This window comes from Pipistrellus kuhlii, unplaced genomic scaffold (assembly GCF_014108245.1).
Source record: "Pipistrellus kuhlii isolate mPipKuh1 unplaced genomic scaffold, mPipKuh1.p scaffold_m20_p_2, whole genome shotgun sequence".
NCBI classification, from domain to species: Eukaryota; Metazoa; Chordata; class Mammalia; order Chiroptera; family Vespertilionidae; genus Pipistrellus; species Pipistrellus kuhlii.
In genome coordinates this window covers 17109083-17128638 of record NW_023425515.1, presented here as the reverse complement: position 1 = coordinate 17128638, position 19556 = coordinate 17109083, and the positions used below count along the sequence as shown (strand labels likewise).

At 36.7% G+C, this 19556-nt stretch overlaps 1 protein-coding gene across 2 annotated transcripts in view; it reads right to left on the bottom strand.

Moving 5' to 3' along the window:
* LEKR1 (leucine, glutamate and lysine rich 1) overlaps nt 1-19556 on the bottom strand; it is a 122727-nt gene that overhangs the window by 28846 nt on the left and 74325 nt on the right. For both annotated transcript variants that reach the window (XM_045583628.1, XM_045583629.1), the window contains 3 exons: nt 16193-16274; nt 4715-4792; nt 3714-3917 (listed from right to left, as the gene is read on the bottom strand). In XM_045583628.1, coding sequence (XP_045439584.1) covers nt 3714-3917; nt 4715-4792; nt 16193-16274 — 364 coding nt within the window. The remainder of the gene's footprint in view (nt 1-3713; nt 3918-4714; nt 4793-16192; nt 16275-19556) is intronic.

Below are 19556 nucleotides of genomic sequence, written 5' to 3'. Positions count from 1 at the left end.
ATATGACTACAGAAATAAAGATGGTCATATGTCTTTGATTCCTTATAACTCCAAAAGCTCTTTAGTGTGAGTCTTTCATGGCACAAGGCAGAAAGAATGACTCTATGTGATATTACAAACACTTAACTGTCCTTGATTAGCATGCATATATGCATATACATTTCCTGGTTAACCTCTCCCTACCCACCTTCTCATCCCCTGGACAAGGTGCAAGATCTTTCATAGTGTACTATGTAAGTGTGGTTTTTATTCTTGGAATCAGGAGTATCTTTTTCATGCATATAATCACCTCTGTATGCACTAGTCAATGCTTATTTCATGATAATCAAAGGTGGGTGTGGGTGGAGAGGGGTCAATGGGGAAAAATCCAAAGGGGGCATCTACAATACTTTCAACAATAAAGATAAATTTTTTAAAACAGAAAGACACTGATAAAGAAAGACAATATTGTGCTGAAAGAACTAGTAAAGAATCAACTTGGACTCTCGTGAGCCTTTCTGCTAGATGTGTAGAGGAATGATAAGAAATGAAACACAATTGTTAGAGATGTATTCTATCTTTTCCATGTTATAAAAAGCTGAAAATGTGTAGCTATTTCTGGATGTCAGGCAGTTATCCAATTTCCCCTTTAGAACCACTTCTACAGATATTGCTGCTTTACGTTTACAGGAAACAACACAACATCAGGTCCTAAATTTGGATTGACTAAGAATCCAATCAAGAAGATTTTCACTAGAATACAGAATTAAACTCCCAGCTCTCATATTTAGCAAGTCATAAACTCTCTGAGCCTGAATCACTGGGGGCTTCTGAGTTTTAAACCCTGTGTTCAGTAGTTTGGTTGGGATTAAATTCATTCCCATCTATACATCCAGTATTAATTGAGTGTCTACCAGATGTCAGGCTGTTTTAGTCTCTAGGGATACAGTAGGTTTTTTTTCTTGCCAGTCTTTGGAAATAATTAAGAAAATTCCCAATTTTTAGAAGAAATGAAGACCCTGAGTGGTCGGTATCTTTCTGAAGTGGCGTTATTCACAGGAGGCAGAGCTGGCTCCAGCTCGTACCAGCCTAGGACTGTCTACAGTATGTAATGCTGCCTTCACTTTTCATATGTGGGAGAAGAGCTGGCCATCTGTAGCATTCTACCCTGCAATGTCACCAGATATATTTTTAAAATAATGTTTTAGGAGTTAGCACAATAGGCAAACTAGTATCTACACACAATTAAGAGGATTTGTTTTTAAAACTTTAACTTTTAAGTTCTTAGATTGAAAAGCAAACGAGAATCTAATTTCTTGCATACACGCAAACACCGAGATTCCCTTAATTGTAGTAAAAACGTAACTGCAAACAAATGTCAAACCATAATGCCAAATGACAGCTTTCAGTTCTGTTTCACAAGTTGTTCTAAAGGAGATGTCTTCACATTTTCAATCAAAGAGATAATTTTGATTTTGTCACAACTCCTGCCTCTGTTAAAAGCAGTAAGTCTGTGATATAAGAAGTCAGCCTCTTGCTCTGAGAGCTGTTGATGAAGAGGAAATCAGAGAAAGAAGCGAGTCTTGGGGGGAAACCCTGATAAGGTTTGTTATTTTGGAATGATATTCCTGAGGACACTTCATTTCATAATCCTTTATACTAATAGTATGGCATCCAAATGGATTCACTCCATAGACTAGTAATCTCTTTAAGAGTAAGGCAGATAATCTTGAATTCAATACACACACTTACTGAATATCTACATCACCAGTGCAAGGTATAAAAATTAATCAGATATGACCTTTGAAGGGTTAGCAATATAAGGAACAATGATAGGGAGGGAATTAATACATTGTGAGCACCAACAATCTACCAGGCATAATACTAGATACGTTAATCTTCACAAAAAGATAGCTGTTACTAATATGCCCATTTTACAGGTAAGGAAAATGAACCTTTAATGATTACGTTGTCTAAACTTGAGACTAGTCAAGGTGAAATATACACCTATGTTTGCTTAACTCTAAAGTCCGTTTTTAAAAATGCTAAGCCACGCTACCAAAAGCTCACAAACCTTAAAACATTGCTTCCAGCTCCCTTTCTATATTCTATGCTTCTTATTGCTTCTAGCCTCCATGAAAATAGGACAAGCCACAATGCACACAAATCTTCTCTTCCTCTAGAATGTGCTGTAAAAATGTGTGTATCATATTTTCATTCTGAAGAGATAGCTCTACTTCTGATTTTGCCTGAGAGTAGAAGACAAAACTCACTACGTTGTATTTATTTACAGTGAGTGGGAGAATCCTGAAAGAGTGTGAGGGTGAGGGAAGAGAGAGAGGGGTGGGGAGAGAGGGAACACTGTTTTCTTTCTTCTTTCTGCAGGGCTGGGAGGCCCCTGAAGACCATGTTACAACATGGTTGAGAAACAGCGCTCACATGGACAGAAGCTGACAAAATCGGGCCTTTTAAGGGAGATGCTGAGGAAGTTGTGCAAACTGTAGGAGAGGCAACATGGGTTATAAAGGTTAGACACACAGACCCTGAGCGAGAAATTCACCTCACTTAACCTATTTCCTTATCACTTAACCTATTTCCTTATGTGGAAAATGTGCAAACTCACACCTGCTTCACAGGTGAGGGCCACAGCTCTGCGAGGCAGTGCAAAAAAACTGACTTCCCCTCTGGGTGTGAATTAGGAAGTGTTCCTTTTCAGTTTGATATAGTCCCATTTGTTTATTTTTTCTGTGTTTCCCTTGCTCAAGGCGATATATCAGAAGAAAAAATATTGCTATGAGAAATGTCCTAGATTTACTGTTATGTTTTCTTCTAGTGTTTTCATGGTTTTGAGTCTAACATCTAATTAAGCACCCAGCCTGTTTTGTCTTCTGGACAGAAAGTATAGTGTCAGTCACCGGTGACGGACTGAGTGCTTAAAGTTTTAATCCATTTTGAGTTTAATTCTTATGTATGGTGTAAGACGGTATAAGATCTAGTTTATCTTCCTTCCCCCCTTCCTTCCTTCCTTCCTTCCTTCCTTCCTTCCTTCCTTCCTTCCTTCCTTCCTTCCTTCCTTCCTTCCTTTCTTTTTCTTTTGCACGTATCTGACCAATTTTCCCAACACTGTTTATTGAATAGACTATCTTTACCCCATTTTATGTTCTTGCCTCCTTTGCCAAATATTAACTGACCATAAAGATGTGGACTTATTTCTGGGCTCCATATTCTATTGGCAAAAATATCTAGGAAGGTTGGATGAATATGTTTCTTAGCATCCTTGATACTACCTCAATACCAGAGGTAACTGTGCTTATGGCAAGTCCTCAATAAGAGATGTTGACAAATAACAAAGAAGAAAAATAGAAAGCAATAAAAGAAAAAGTGGTATAAAAAGAGTTTTCTCTACTGGAAAATGTCAGATTCCACCAGTGAATGGACCAAGTAAAATTCAGTAAAGTATCACATGTGGTCTTTTTTTAATATTTTCAATAAAAATCTAATACTAATATGGGTTCCAACTCTACTTTCATTAACTAACTCTATAACTTTAAGCAAGAAATTTAGCCAATTTAAGCTTTAGTTTGATCCCTGTAAAGTGAGGTCATGGGATGTAACAACCATTCAGGTGAAATATATCTTTAATTCGGGGATTTCAGAACATTGATGTTTCAAATATATATGGAATACTGACATAAACATTAACTATTTTTGGAAGAAATTATTCTTGACTGCACCTTTCATTTTTCAGTGTTATAACCTCTTCCTTTGTCTGATTCAGAAGAGTTTTTGTTGTCTCCAGTTCATTTTCTGCAAGGTCAATACTCCTTTTTATATCTTCTTCTTGCCTTCCTTTTGCAGTCAGTTCTTCCTGTAAAGTTTTATGTAGTTGTTGACAAGCTATTAAAGAGTCTTCTTTCTCTTTAAGCAATCTAGTATGCCTAAAAAGAAATAGAAAAAAATTCCATCAATGTGCATTAGATACTATATTTTCATGTTTATTAAAGGTATGGAAATTTTCATTTGAAATTATAGACTATAACTTTAACTTATAAAAATTAAGAATGCTGCCGAAACCGGTTTGGCTCAGTGGATAGAGCGTCAGCCTGTGGACTGAAAGGTCCCAGGTTTGATTCTGGTCAAGGGCATGTACCTTGGTTGTGGGCACATCCCCAGTGGGGGGTGTGCAGAAGGCAGCTGATCGATGTTTCTAACTCTCCCTCTCCTTCCTCTCTGTAAAAAAAATCAATAAAATATTTTTTTAAAAAAAATTAAGAATGCTAAGGAAATAGATAGTTCTGCTATTATAATTTTCCCATTTACCTAGAAGCAAAAGTCAATAAACAGCTTCAAGATATTATATAGGATTATATATATATATATATATATTTTTTTTTTTTAAGAAAGCCAAAGTACATATTAAATAAAATGTTATTTAAAATGTGGTTTCAAACTTTTTAAAAATATATATTTTATTGATATTTTACAGAGAGGAAGACAGAGAGATAGAGAGTTAGAAACATTGATGAGAGAGAGTCATCAATCAGCTGCCTCTTGCACACTCCCTACCGGCGATGTGCCCACAACCAAGATACATGCCCTTGACCGGAATCGAACCTGGGACCTTTCAGTCCGCAGGCCAACACTCTATCCACTGAGCCAAACTGGTCTCGGCGAAAAATGTGGTTTCAAACTTAATTACTAAAAAATTATTAATTAAAATATTTGCAATGTATACCTTGATTCAGAAATAATGGATTCAAACTTCAGTTTTCTAAGTTCTCTTTGACATTCATCAGCTTCATTAGACTTTTTCCTAAAAATAATACAAAAGTGGTACAAATATTTTATTTCAAAATAGTTAAAGTGTAACTGTTTTCCCTTTTTAAAAAAATCCTTACCCAAGGACATGCTTAGAGAGATAAAAAGAAAGAAAGAAAGAAAGAAAGAAAGAAAGAAAGAAAGAAAGAAAGAAAGAAAGAAAGAAAGAAAGAAAGAAAGGAAAGGAGGGAAAGGAAAGGAAAGGAAAGGAAAGGAAAGGAAAGGAAAGGAAAGGAATAGGAAAGGAAAGGAAAGAAAGGAAAGGAAAGGAAAGGAACGGAAAGGAAAGGAAAGAAAGGAAAGGAAAAGGAAAGAAAAAAAAAAAAAAAAGAAAGAAAGGAAAGGAAAGGAAAGGAAAGGAAAGGAGGAAAGGAGGGAAAGAAAGAAAGAAGGAAGGAAGAAGGAAGAAAAAAAGAAGGGAGAGAAGAATCCATGTGAGTGAGAAACATGGATTGGTTGCCTTCCCTCTGCTTCCTGACTGGAGGATCAAACCCACAAACCAGATAGGTGCCCCGACTTGGAATTCAACTGGTAACCCTTTGGTACATGGAACAATGTTCAACCAATTGAGCCACTCCAATTGGGCTGTTTTCCTTTTTTAAACACGTTTTTCATTTATTACTTTTCTTATATTCATATTCTATTTGAGGTTATATATGCAGATTTCCTTGAAATTATAAATATATAGTCTAAGGATTTTTCTTTGCCAAAATAAATCTAATCTGTTAGTCTGACTATAGGGTTTTTTCTTTATCATTATTTTACTTAGAAAAACATTCTTATTATCTTCATATTATTTCTACTTTTATGGCCAAGTAAACTATCAGACTGATCTCCATTTAAATAAAAGTCTAAACTTTGGATAACATTTTTTAAAAAAATGAAAAACCCCTGTGTGAAGATATTGGAAAGTAACCAAGCAGGCAAATTCTGGAGGGATGTTAGCACTCGGAGTGAGGTGACAGCATGGTATCAGGTTTTTACTTGTTTGCTTAATGATTTTACTCTTGAGAGCAGGTCCCAGTCTACACTCACCATGTGGGGAAAACTAAAATTCATAGCAAACTCACAGTCATTCTGGCCTGAATAACTAGAGCATAGTGTTTGGGGAAATCACAGCTGCTGTGAAGGATAAATTCTGAATAGGAGAGAGCCAGAGAGAAGGATCCTAAATGCTGCATAGAAACTCTGCCCACATGTCTGGCTGAGCTCAGGACTACATGTGCACAGGGCATATTCCAACCTGACTAGTTAAAGATAAGAGAATGGAACTATGAGGCCAAAGTAACTGTCTGATAAAGAAACAGCATCTTGCCATTATTTGGAGAAACATAACAGAATCTATTGGGTCGGCAACTACGTAATTGCGGGTTTCACACATATATGGCTTCAGTTGAATTTTTAGGTTTGCAGACGTAGTACAAATGTAAAACACATTTTGTTATTTGATAGTTGGCTATTCAGCTGTTAATCAGTAAAAAAAGTTTTTTTTATCTGTTTTGTAGTTTTCGTTTGGCGTTCGTTGAAAAATGGAAAATCAAAAGGAACATTTTCGTCATATTTTGCTTTTTTATTTCCGCAAAGGGAAAAACGCATCGCAAGCTCATAAAAAGTTATGTGCTGTTTATGGTGACGAAGCCTTAAAAGAACAGCAGTGTCAAAATTGGTTTGCCAAATTTCGTTCTGGTGATTTTTCACTCAAAGATGAAAAACGCTCTGGTCGTCCAGTTGAAGTTGATGACGCCCTAATCAAAGCAATAATCAATTCGGACTGTCACAGTACAACACGTGAGATTGCAGAGAAGCTTCATGTATCACATACATGCATTGAAAATCACTTAAAACAACTTGGCTATGTTCAAAAACTCGATACATGGGTTCCTCACGAACTGAAAGAATCACAGTTAACGCAACGCATTAGCAGCTGCGATTTGCTAAAGAAACGTAATGAAAATGATCCATTTTTAAAACGACTGATAACTGGCGATGAAAAATGGGTTGTTTACAACAATATCAAGCGGAAAAGATCGTGGAGCAGGCCAGGTGAACCAACTCAAACAACATCAAAAGCTGATATTCATCAAAAGAAGGTTTTGTTATCAGTTTGGTGGGATTACAAAGGAATTGTCTACTTTGAACTCTTACCACCCAACCAAACGATCAATTCTGATGTCTACATTGAACAACTAACGAAATTAAACAATGCAGTTGAAGAAAAGCGGCCCGAATTGACAAATCGAAAAGGTGTTGTATTCCATCATGACAATGCAAGGCCACACACATCTTTGGTCACTCGGCAAAAATTAATGGAGCTTGGTTGGGATGTTTTGCCACATCCACCATATAGTCCTGACCTTGCACCATCTGATTACTTTTTGTTTCAATCTTTACAAAACTCCTTGAATGGTAAAAATTTCAATAATGATGATGATGTCAAATAGTACCTGATTCAGTTTTTTGCTAATAAAAACCAGAAGTTTTTTGAACGTGGGATTATGATGCTGCCTGAAAAATGGCAAAAGGTCATTGATCAAAATGGGCAATGCATTACAGAATAAAGTTATTTAGTTCCATGAAAAAATTGTCTTTGATTTTCTTTTTTAAATCCGCAATTACGTAGTTGCCGACCAATAGAATCTGCATAACATAACATTCACAATGTCCAGAATAAAAATTACTCATATAGGAGAAACAGAAATGCATAGCCTATTCTCAACAGAAAAGACAGTTAATAGGGACCGACTCTGAATTGAACCAAATATTGAAATTTGCAGAGATTGTTAAAGGAGCAATTATAATTCTACTCACAGAATTGACTGTAATTAATGAAAAGATAAGAAAAATCTTAGCAGAGAAATAGAAACTATTGAAAAGAACCAAATGGAAATCCTAAAACTGAAATAAACATTTGTCTTGATCTTATATAATTGGTTTTGTAACAATACTAAAAGTTAATATATGAAGAATGATTAATATTCCAATTTAAGTTTATATAAACTGTTCATCAAGTCATTATCCAAATGTACCTTAAAATAGCTTATACTGAACAATGAAATGTTACTTAGATTATCAATGGGTTTGCCCTACTTGCAGAATGACTTCGTTTCCAAAAAATAATTTTAAAACATCATGCACACAAATAACAGATTCATTTATTTTTAAACCTTTTTATAGTAAAATATGATAAAATTGTAAGATATAGGAAATTACATTTAAAATACATAATATAACAAATTATTATCAAGAGAACATTCTTGTAACTACCATCCAGGCCAAAAAAGAAAACTTTACCAGCTACCCTAGAAGCTTCATATTCCTGGTCCCAGCAAAGTCCCCTCACCCTAAAAAAATATCCTTGTGAGTTTTATGGTTATCACTTTGATTTTCTTTGCGGTTTTATTACCCAAATTTTATTCCTGAACACTACTATGCAAATTGTCCCATCAGGAGTTCAACTGGGAGAGCGGGAGTTTGATTGCTTGGTAGGGCACTGAGGGAAGGAGGAGGCAGGGAGGCAGGGAGGCCTAGGGATCCTACCATGCACAAATTTCATGCACCAGCCCTGTAGTTTCCAAATAAAATGTTAGGAAAGAAGGAATCAGGAAAAGATTAACATGCCATTAGTACAGTGGGAAGAGGCTTTGCTCAGGTAAGTTACAAAGGAAAGAAAAAGGAAAGAATACTAAAGATATATATATACAAGGATACAATTTTTTTTATCAGTTAAACTAGCAACTTTTTTTTTTTTTTTTTTTTTTTTTTTTAGTTATAATACCCAGTGTTGGTTAGGAGAGATGGGCATTTACAAATACTGCTGAATTTTGAAAGTCTGAATAATCGTTTTGGAGGACAATAAGTCATTATGCATTAAAAACCATAAAAATATGACATTTGGTTTTAGCAAAAACCCTAAGGAAGCAATTGTGAGTAGAAAGATTTATCTATATAAATTTATTTTAAAAAAATGTACTTATAAAAGTGAAAAATTTGGAAATTCTAAAAAACAAAGGATTAATAAACAAGTTATGGTTCATATGTAGATTGAGATACTATACAGCCATTTAATAATAATCAATAAATGTATCATGTAATGATGTGGGAAAGATCATAGATCACTAAGGAAAAATATGTTTAAAATTACATTGTTTAGAAAAATGAACTATAAGGTTATATCATAATATAACTACAATGTTCTATTTTATATTTCCCTGTATTTTCCAAGTTTTACACATTTAATTTGAAATCAAACGAAAACGTTACTTCAAAAAATGCTTTGAGACTCATCAGCCCCACCATGACTTTCATTCTGGGTTCAGACTCTTGTACACACTTTCCCAAATCTTAGGCAGGGACAGTGCAATTCCTTTTAGTGGTTACTTTATTAACTATGTGGACAATTGATCTTGGCTGCATTTTTTTTTTTCATGCCTGCTCTTTAGAAAGCCTATCATCCCAATAACTCCCCTCACCATGGTCCACTCCCACTGCCACTCCAGTTAAGCCATTCTTTCTATGGTCTACCCTTCACAACCCAATTGTTATCTTCACCTTCATTAGGATGGGAGAAATTGGAAGGACTAGAAAGAATGCCTACATCTCTTTAAACACTGCATTCCTTCTTTTACTCTCAGCAAATAGTGTTAATCCTTTCTCTTCAAGTGCTTTGAATGAGCCTTCAGAAAGGCCCCTGGTGCTCCTGCCAATCAAAGCAAAGGGAGTCAGATGAAATAATTGGATATTTTCCCCTAATCTGAGAGGCAAAGGTCAATACCACGCCATTCCTTTATATGAAATAGCCCTTCTCAAACTGCCTCCTTGATATTTCTACTTTGCTACCCAAAGACATCTCAAACTTAACAAATCAAAAGCATTTTTTTTTCACTCCCATATCAATATCTCTTAGAGATTTTCTCACTTCAATAAGTGGCACCAACACAATAATGATACTGAAAGGTAACACCTTATATGTCTAAGGTAACTCTCAAAGCAGCCAATTTGCCCTTCTTAGAGTTGAGAAAACTGAGAGTAGAGAGATAGGTATCGTACCCAGCTAGCAGTGCTGGGATTTGAACCCTAGCAGTCTGGCCTGGAGTCTAGGCTCTCAGTCACTATACTCTACTGCCTCTCAACTGTCTGCCCTGATGCTGAAAAACTCCAAACACCATCTTTATTTTCACCTTTCCATTCTAGTCCCCTTCTTCCACAGCCACATCTACGCCATCAGTAAATCCTGAAAGACTGACCTCCAACATAAATTTCTCTTTGTCTCCACACTATTTGTACTAACTATACCAGTCACTTCTTACTTCTATGAACGCACAGCTTCCCACCTAGTCTCCCTGACTGCTCTTGTATTCCCACTCCAGGAGCCATGCTGACTGCTTAAAACATATCAGATCAATTCATTCTCTCCTCCAAAATTCTCCAATACTTTTCTATTGTCCTCTGAATAAATCCAAACTCCTCACTAGGCACTGTACATGCTGGCGTATTAATTTCTTACTGCTGCTCTAACAAATTACCACAACCTTAGTGACTTAAAACCACACAAGTGTATTTATCTTACAGTTCAGGGGTCAGAAGTCCTCAAATCAAGATGTCTCTAGGCTGTGTTCTTTCTGGCGGTTCTCAAGGGGAGAATCCGTTTCCTTCCCGTTCCAGGTTCTGGAGACCACCTGCATTCCTTGGCTTGTTGCTCCATCAAATTACATCACTCCAAGCTCTGCTTCCATCCTCACATCTACGTTTGTGACTTTGAGCCTCTTGGTTTCCTCTTAGAAGGATCTTTTCTATTACACTGGGCCATCCCAAATAAACCAGGATAATCTCCCAATCTCAAAGTCCATAATTTAATTAGACAAGCAAAGTCTTCTTTGACATGTAAGGCAACATACTCAGAGATTCCAGGGATTAGGACATTTGTGTGTCTTTGGAAACCACAGTGTGTCCACTACAACTGGTCTCCTTCATGTTTCTTGAATTTGTAAACTCACTCCAAGAATTTAGGGCCTTTGATCTCTGTTTTCAGATATTAGCATTTTAGGATAGTCAGATCTTAACTCACAGGCCATTTGCTCAGGGATGCCACTTCATCAAAAGTATACCATCATCCCCATTATTCGCATTCTAGTATGCCTGTTTTATATTTTGTAGTCCTTAACATTACCTGAAATTACCTAAATAGCTCCACTGGAGCTTGTCAATCTTGTTACTCCAATATCTAGGGCCTGCATACAACGATCACGCCACATAATCAACACTCAGTAGCATCTTGCATTGAATGAATGATGAATGAATGAATTTTAGTGAATGAATGAAGTAAAGTTAGCCTATTCAATTTAGGATCATGGGAAAAGCAAATCTATACTCTGACAGACACTGGATGCCACCAGGCAACCTATTTGGGAGGCAAAAAGTTTTTAGGAATGACTAGAAAGGTAAAAGGAAAATTTTTTCTCACTTCTAAGGAGACACCAACAAAATAGGCCTGTCCTGCCTCTGGGGTGGTTACATATGGATGTGGTACCTGGAACTGCAGATACTTTGTGGTCACAAGGGACCCAGGCTTGGGGTGAAGCCAGGCAGCAAGATAAAGATGGAAGGAACAGCAAGATCTTAGAGATATTGCTGAGCTGCTGGACCGACTTAACTTGAAACCACTACCTCTGTCCCTTGCCCTTGTAGCCTAAAGCATCATAACTGTTAAAATTTGTTTTCCAATACATAGCAAGTTCTTACAAATCTTGGAAAATAATTTCTTATGAATCTTAGGTAAAAGACAACCTCAAGTTCATCCATTTACAAACTGCCTTTCCCCCTTAAGTAAAAATACACAAAACATATGAAAACATTAAAAAAGAAAAAACAAACCTTTATGATAAAAGAACCACCTTAAGTTGGATATGTGAAGCCCATTCCTACCCCTATCCCTCACAAAGGGTGAGGACTGAAATTTTAAATGCACCTGATTTCACAGCACCTTCCTTAAACATCCAGTTCATTTACCAATTATATGTTAAAAAATTTTAGTGAGTTCTTTGAACTTCCAACTATTTTATTATAAAACAGTGGCTAAATCTGGCTTTAAGCTACAAATAAAATAGTACTTATCTGTGCCTGGGGTTCTCCTGAGCTCTGAGCGCCATGAGCAGTCCCAGGCTCTGATCCTAAATGCTCACCCTACTGCTCTTCGTCCCAGGTCTCAGGGGTGAAGGGAGGTAGATGGCATAGAGATGGAAATGTTATGAACAGTCAGCATGAAGAGAAGTCTCCAAAAGTTGGGACTCTAAGTGGCTCTATCTTTGATAACTCAAATTTTCTAAAAACGGGTACTCTTCCTATTCTCTCATTTTAAGAAGTTCTTATGTAAGCAGGAAGCACCCATTTTATAAAATTTAGACAACAGCCTCAGCATTTGTGCAACTGTAGAGTGATTTTCTCCAGGTAATTCATTGCATGGACTTTGGAGAGGTTATATACTTCTCCCTCCAACTCTAATCTTTTCTGATTCTTACTATTTCTCAGTACTCACATTATAAATTATGTTAGAAACACAATGAACAAAAAATACCACCACAGCATGTGTTCCTATTAAGTGGGCAGTCTCCCTGAATAAATATATAGATAATTCTGTGCACACTTATTGGGTAAAAATCAATGCATGTCACAACCAATTAGCTTTCTTCCTTTTCCTCGGTGTATGTATTTCTGTGTTTATCTTCTCCACTAATTTCCCAGGACTCCACTCTGTCTGCTGAGTTTGGTTTGTTCATAAATTCCATTTTAACTGCTCTGCTCCTGGACTGTTCTCTCTTCACTTCATGAACTCCAAGATACCTTCTTTCCACAGGAGGCATTCATATAGCCAAACCCCTCCCTGATGTTACTAGAGGGTGGGGAACAATGATTTTTTTTTCTTTTTTCTTTTTCTTTCTGGCAGTCACTACCTTGTGTCTCTTTTTTGTGTTTCTTCTCACCTAGAAAGTTACTTCCTGGATCTAGGGAGCCAAGGACCCCTTTCCTTCAATCTTAGCCACCATACACAGAAATAAAACTCTTGTACTTACTGTGCTATTAACCACAATGTTATAAAGCACTGTTTTTTTGTTTTCTTATTTTACAGAAATAAATTATTTTGCTACAAAGAATACAAATATACATTAATTAGCATTTTTAAACTTTGTTTCTCATATGTTTTAAGAATTTTATTAATGAGGATTGGATTAAATCTGTATATTGCTTTGGATAATATGGACATTTTAACTATGCTGATTCTTCCAATCCATGAATATGGAATGTCTTTCTATTTCATTGTGTCTTTTTCAATTTCTCTTAATAATGCTTTATAATTTCCAAAATATAGGTCTATACATCCTTTGTTAACTTTATTCCTAGGTATTTCTTTTTTTTTTTTGTTACAATTGCAAAAATATTTGATTTTTTCATTTCTTTTTCTAAAATTTCATTCTTAGTATATAAAACACAGTGAATTGTTGTGCATTGATTTTTTTATGTCCTGTAACTTTACTATATTTTTTATTGTTTCTAATAGTGATTTTGTTTTTGTTTTTGTTTTTTGTTTTAGTCTTTAGGGTTTTCTATATAAAGAATCATGTCAAATGGAAAAAGTGACACTTTTTACTTCTTCATTCCAAATTTCTTTCTCTTGACTGATTGTCAGGAATTCTAGCTCTATGTTGAATAGAGATGGTAAGAGTGGACATCCTTGTCTTGTTCCTGATCTTAGAGAAAAAGCTTTGTTTTTCACTACTGAGTATATTAGCTATGGATTTGTAAAAATTGCCTTATTATGTTGAGGTACTTTCATTCTATACTCATTTTATTGAGTGTTTTAAAATATTGTTCTTAGGAGAAGACCATGGTTAATACAAAGCATTTGGTTGCTAAGCATTCTAAATATTTATATTTCTGATGAGGTTCATCCTTCTAAAATATCGGAACTGAAAACCAGAACTATCAGATTATATACCACAAACTAAAATATTTACTAACTCTAAAAGATTACATGAATTCTATTTTAGTGTTATATTGGGTCGGCAAGTAAGTAATTGCGGGTTTCACACATATATGGCTTCAGTTGAATTTTTAGGTTTGCAGACGTAGTAAAAATGTAAAACACATTTTGTTATTTGATAGTTGGCTATTCAGCTGTTAATCAGTAAAAAAAGTTTTTTGATCTGTTTTGTAGTTTTCGTTTGGCGTTCGTTGAAAAATGGAAAATCAAAAGGAACATTTTCGTCATATTTTGATTTTTTATTTCCACAAAGGGAAAAACGCATCGCAAGCTCATAAAAAGTTATGTGCTGTTTATGGTGACGAAGCCTTAAAAGAACGGCAGTGTCAAAATTGGTTTGCCAAATTTCGTTCTGGTGATTTTTCACTCAAAGATGAAAAACGCTCTGGTTGTCCAGTTGAAGTTGATGACGCCCTAATCAAAGCAATAATCAATTCGGACTGTCACAGTACAACACGTGAGATTGCAGAGAAGCTTCATGTATCACATACATGCATTGAAAATCACTTAAAACAACTTGGCTATGTTCAAAAACTCGATACATGGGTTCCTCACGAACTGAAAGAATCACAGTTAACGCAACGCATTAGCAGCTGCGATTTGCTAAAGAAACGTAATGAAAATGATCCATTTTTAAAACGACTGATAACTGGCGATGAAAAATGGGTTGTTTACAACAATATCAAGCGGAAAAGATCGTGGAGCAGGCCAGGTGAACCAACTCAAACAACATCAAAAGCTGATATTCATCAAAAGAAGGTTTTGTTATCAGTTTGGTGGGATTACAAAGGAATTGTCTACTTTGAACTCTTACCACCCAACCGAACGATCAATTCTGATGTCTACATTGAACAACTAATGAAATTAAACAAGGCAGTTGAAGAAAAGCGGCCCAAATTGACAAATCGAAAAGGTGTTGTATTCCATCATGACAATGCAAGGCCACACACATCTTTGGTCACTCGGCAAAAATTAATGGAGCTTGGTTGGGATGTTTTGCCACATCCACCATATAGTCCTGACCTTGCACCATCTGATTACTTTTTGTTTCGATCTTTACAAAACTCCTTGAATGGTAAAAATTTCAATAATGATGATGATGTCAAATCGTACCTGATTCAGTTTTTTGCTAATAAAAACCAGAAGTTTTTTGAACGTGGGATTATGATGCTGCCTGAAAGATGGCAAAAGGTCATTGATCAAAATGGGCAATACATTACAGAATAAAGTTATTTAGTTCCATGAAAAAATTGTCTTTGATTTTCTTTAAAAAATCCGCAATTACTTACCTGCCGACCCAATAATTATAGATGTGCTATATTTATACTGTAAAGTAATTTTTGAAATTTCTAAAATTCATTTTTAAAATCTCTTTTATCTATTGAATTTATTGGGGTGACATTGGTTAATAAAATTATACAGGTTTTCCCCCAAATATTTTTATTGATTTCAGAGAAGAATGGAAAAAAAGAGAAACATTAATCATGAAAGAGAATAATTGATTAGCTGCCTCCTACATGACCGATACTAGGGATTGAGCCCACAACCTGGATATGTGCCCCAACCAGGAATCGAACCATGACCTCCTGGTTCATAGCTTGACACTCAACCACTGAGCAACACCAGCAGGGCAAGATTATACAGGTTTCAGGTATACAATTCTATAACACATCATATGTATACTGTATTGTGTGTTCGCCACCCCAAGCCAAGTCTCCTTCCATCACCATTTATCCCCCTTTTACATTCCTCTACCTCCCTCCACCCTCTTTCCCTTTGGTAATCACCACACTGTTGTCTGTGTCTATGAGTCCCCCCCTAAAATTGGTAATTTTGTTTGTTTTAAACATACTTTATTGATTGTAAAGAGGAAGGGAGAGGGAGAGAGATTTAGAAACATCAATGATGAGAAAGAATGATTGATTGGCTGTCTCCTGGAGGACTAACTCACAACCCTGGCATGTGCCCTTGACTGGAACCGAACCTGGGACCCTTCAGTCCACAGGCTGAGGCTCTACCCACTGAGCAAAACCAGCTAGGGCTAAAATTGGTAATTTTAAGAAACAACGTCAATATTGTTTCTTCTGGGCAGATAACATAGAAACAACAATAAGAGAAAAACTTTAGAGACAATTTCACATTAAGTTACTAATATGAGCAACCAGGGAAAGCTTTAATCCATGGATGAACAGGTAAATTTCTTACTGATGGGAAAGTAATTTCATGTACTTAAAAATATTCACAGGTCCTTTGATATAGCAGAGAAGAGCTGCAGGTGACCATACCCACACAGCCAGATCCCTGCAGAGGAGTCACAGGCATTCTAAATTCGTACAGGTAGTTTAAAGTTCAGCATCTTACATGAACTTTTCTTTATAGCCGTCCAGCTCGGTCACTGCCTTCTGAAGTTTTAGTCCGAGTCCCTCTACTTGACCTTGCAAATCTGAAATGACACAATATGTTCATCTGATTAGGACGTTTGAAGTGTCCAGATAGTTTCATAGAGGAAACCACATTCCTTTGGAGTTGCCGCTCAGCAGCTCTCTAAGAATCGGGCAGGTAACTGTTGATTCCACTTTGCCTGGATGACCACATGCAGCTTGTCCCTATTCTAAAACCCCAATGGAGTTACGGTAATGGGTTTTGACACATTCCATTCATTGGCCTCTGTTTGTTACAACATCATGCTTATTTCTGAACAGCTAATAGGCTGAATTTTACTAATGTTTCCCAAGGGAATTTATGTAGGCAACACACATATGAATTCCTGATCACATGACTCATTTGTGAAACACCTGACTGCCTCACCTCCTCTTGTGGCCTAGAACTGAAGATGTTGCTGAGGCCTCCTGGTAGAACTAAACTAGACAAACCATGTGCAAGGGTACAGGTAAAGCATATGTTAACTCAGGTAGCTTCTAATAGGCAGTTTAATGACTTTCAAAGCCAAGAAAATTCAAGCAAGAAGTTGGCTTTCACAGCCTCGAAAAGCAGAATTCAAGGAGAGTTTAAGGAAGATTATTCCAACAGCCGTGTCTAACATGTCTGTGGATGCAGAACTGAAACGAAAGCACAGGAACAAATACTTGAATCTTCTGAGTCCTGCCATTAGGCTGTGTAAGGGAACTGAGATCTGAATCCTAGCCTCAGTGACAGCTCTGTAGGCACTCTTTTTTTAATCCTCACCCGAGGATATTTTCCCATTGATTTTCAAACAGTCTGGAAGGGAAGGATGAAGGAGAGCAAGGAGAGTAGAGAGAGAGAGAGAGAAACATCAACATAAGAGAGACATATGAATTGGTTACCTCTCACAGCACCCCAACTAGGAGCTAGGATTGAACCCACAATAGAGGTATATGCCCTTGACCAGGAATTGATCCCTCAACTCTTCAGTCTGTGGGCTGATGCTCTATCCATAAACCAAACCAGCCAGGGCTTATCAGCACTTTTTTTTGGGAATAAGATGAAAAACAATATGGAGCAAACTGGTTTCTATGAAAAACAATATCTAAAACACTGGAATTATAAAATTCCTGTTATATCTTCTTGGGTATTTTAATAACACTTTTTTAAATAATAAACTTTGAAGTCTTTATGCATGCATACAAATACATTATCCTATCTAATAGAGAGAATATGCTAATCTACCCTCACACCATCGCAAAGATGACAACGCCCACAGCCAATAAGGAGGGAATATGCTAATTGCTGCCACACTCTCAAATATGGTGGTGCCCACAGACACAAGATGGAGGTACCCAGTCCCTTCAGCAACGCCGAGGTGGGAGGTACACAGCAAGGGCAGGCCCACCCCCAAGTGGGCCCAGCTGCTCCACACACCTGCCTCTGGAGTCCCCCAGTCCCCCTCAGCCTCCCATCCACCCAGGGCTGGTTTGAGGCACAGGCAAGCCTCAGATGGTGGCTGCCCAGCCGCCCAGGGCCACCTGAGGCTCAGGTAACCATGGCTGGCTGAGGCTTGTGCTGCCAGCAGTGGCAGCAGCAGAGGTGTGATGGGTCATTGCCTTCCCCTGATCACTAGGTCACCTCCTGCCCCTGAGTGCTCCCGGACTGTGAGATGGGAAAGGTTGGGCTGAGGGACCCCCCTCCAGTGCATGAATTTTCATGCACCAGGCCTCTAGTGTGTGTGTGTGTGTGTGTGTGTGTGTGTGTGTGTGTGTATCTTCAATCTACCTTAACTTTGTTTTAGAAAGGAAAGCCATTTTCTTAAGTCAGAAAGTAAATTCACTCCAAACAAATGTTTTAATTAGAATTTATTAGATATTGGCACAAATTTTGTGTACCCAGTACTTTCACAGACAGTATTTAATTTTATCCTTGAAACTGCCTTGAAGTTGCTAATAGCCCCATTTTCTGATGAGGAAAACATGAAACCCTCTTTGATTCTCTTGCCTGGTATCTTACAATGAGTAACTGCATTAGCCTACAAAGAAACCCAGTAAAGATTTTAAACTCTGCTGAGGCATTAATTTGAGAGGAAATAAGATTCAACAGGACTTACTTGGTAGATAGTATTTGTGGGGTACAACTTTCCATTTATCAAGTGATAACATTATATGAGAGAAAAGATAAAATAAATGGAGAATTTATTTATTAGTATAACCCCAATTTGGAAACATAGCAATCTCATAAATGTTGTGTAATGTGTTTCCTTATTATTAAGCTCATGTGTGCTTGCAGAGGGGTTCTAGTCACATGGGCACAGCTAAGAGATTTGGACCCATCCTCTGAAGAATACGCAGAGAGGAAGTTGGTGACTGTTGGAGGTGTTCCAAGTCCCGGCACAGTGCAGAGAGCTTTCTCCTGTATCATTTCATTCACAGTCCCAACTACCATGACAGACAGCTACACGTTTTATTTTTACCAGTGAATACTCTGAGGATTAGAGTAATTAACTAGCTTATCAGAGGTCAGACAGCTGGTTAGAAGTGATCTTGTGATTCAGACTCAGGTTGGCCTCATTCCACAGCCCTTATTTTTCCAACTTTCTTACACTGACTCAAAATACGAAAACTAGAAGGGAATATATTTGTCCATGAAAGTGTGGGCAGAGTAGTTATAGACTTGCTTAGCATATCCCAGAATCTCTAAAGAGATACATTTTAAGGCAAATGAAAAGTATTATTTTATATAATATAATCAGTGAAATTTCTAACTGCAAGTGATGGTTTATATTTTAATTCTTGAAAATTTTTAAATTAATATATTATAATTAAGGAAGATATTAAGACAAAGTGTCATTATTACCAACTTTATGAGACTAACATTTATGACTTCCTGTTAAATGTCCCTTAGTGGTTTTGGCAGGATATAATCTTAAATTAGATGAAACATGGGTCTGAGGCCATGTGACAAATTTTGTTATTACTTCTAAATGCTATTGTTAAGGGGGAGAATTGATTACCTTAAAAATCCCAAAGAATTGATACTTGATATGTGACTTGTACACAATTAATTTTCAATTATCTAATAATTAGGGTAGACAGTAAAATTGGCAGATAATTCAAAACCATTTCTATAACATTGGAAGTATCCTTAGACTCACATTTGAATATATTTGGTCATCACAGTTCCAGAATTTACTGGATTTAATGGAAAAGAAACTACACAATCATACCCAACTCCAGGAAAACAAAAAACCTATTATACTCTCCAGTATTAATCTCTCTATATACCCACCTAAATTTCCCTTTCTCCCTACTTCAAG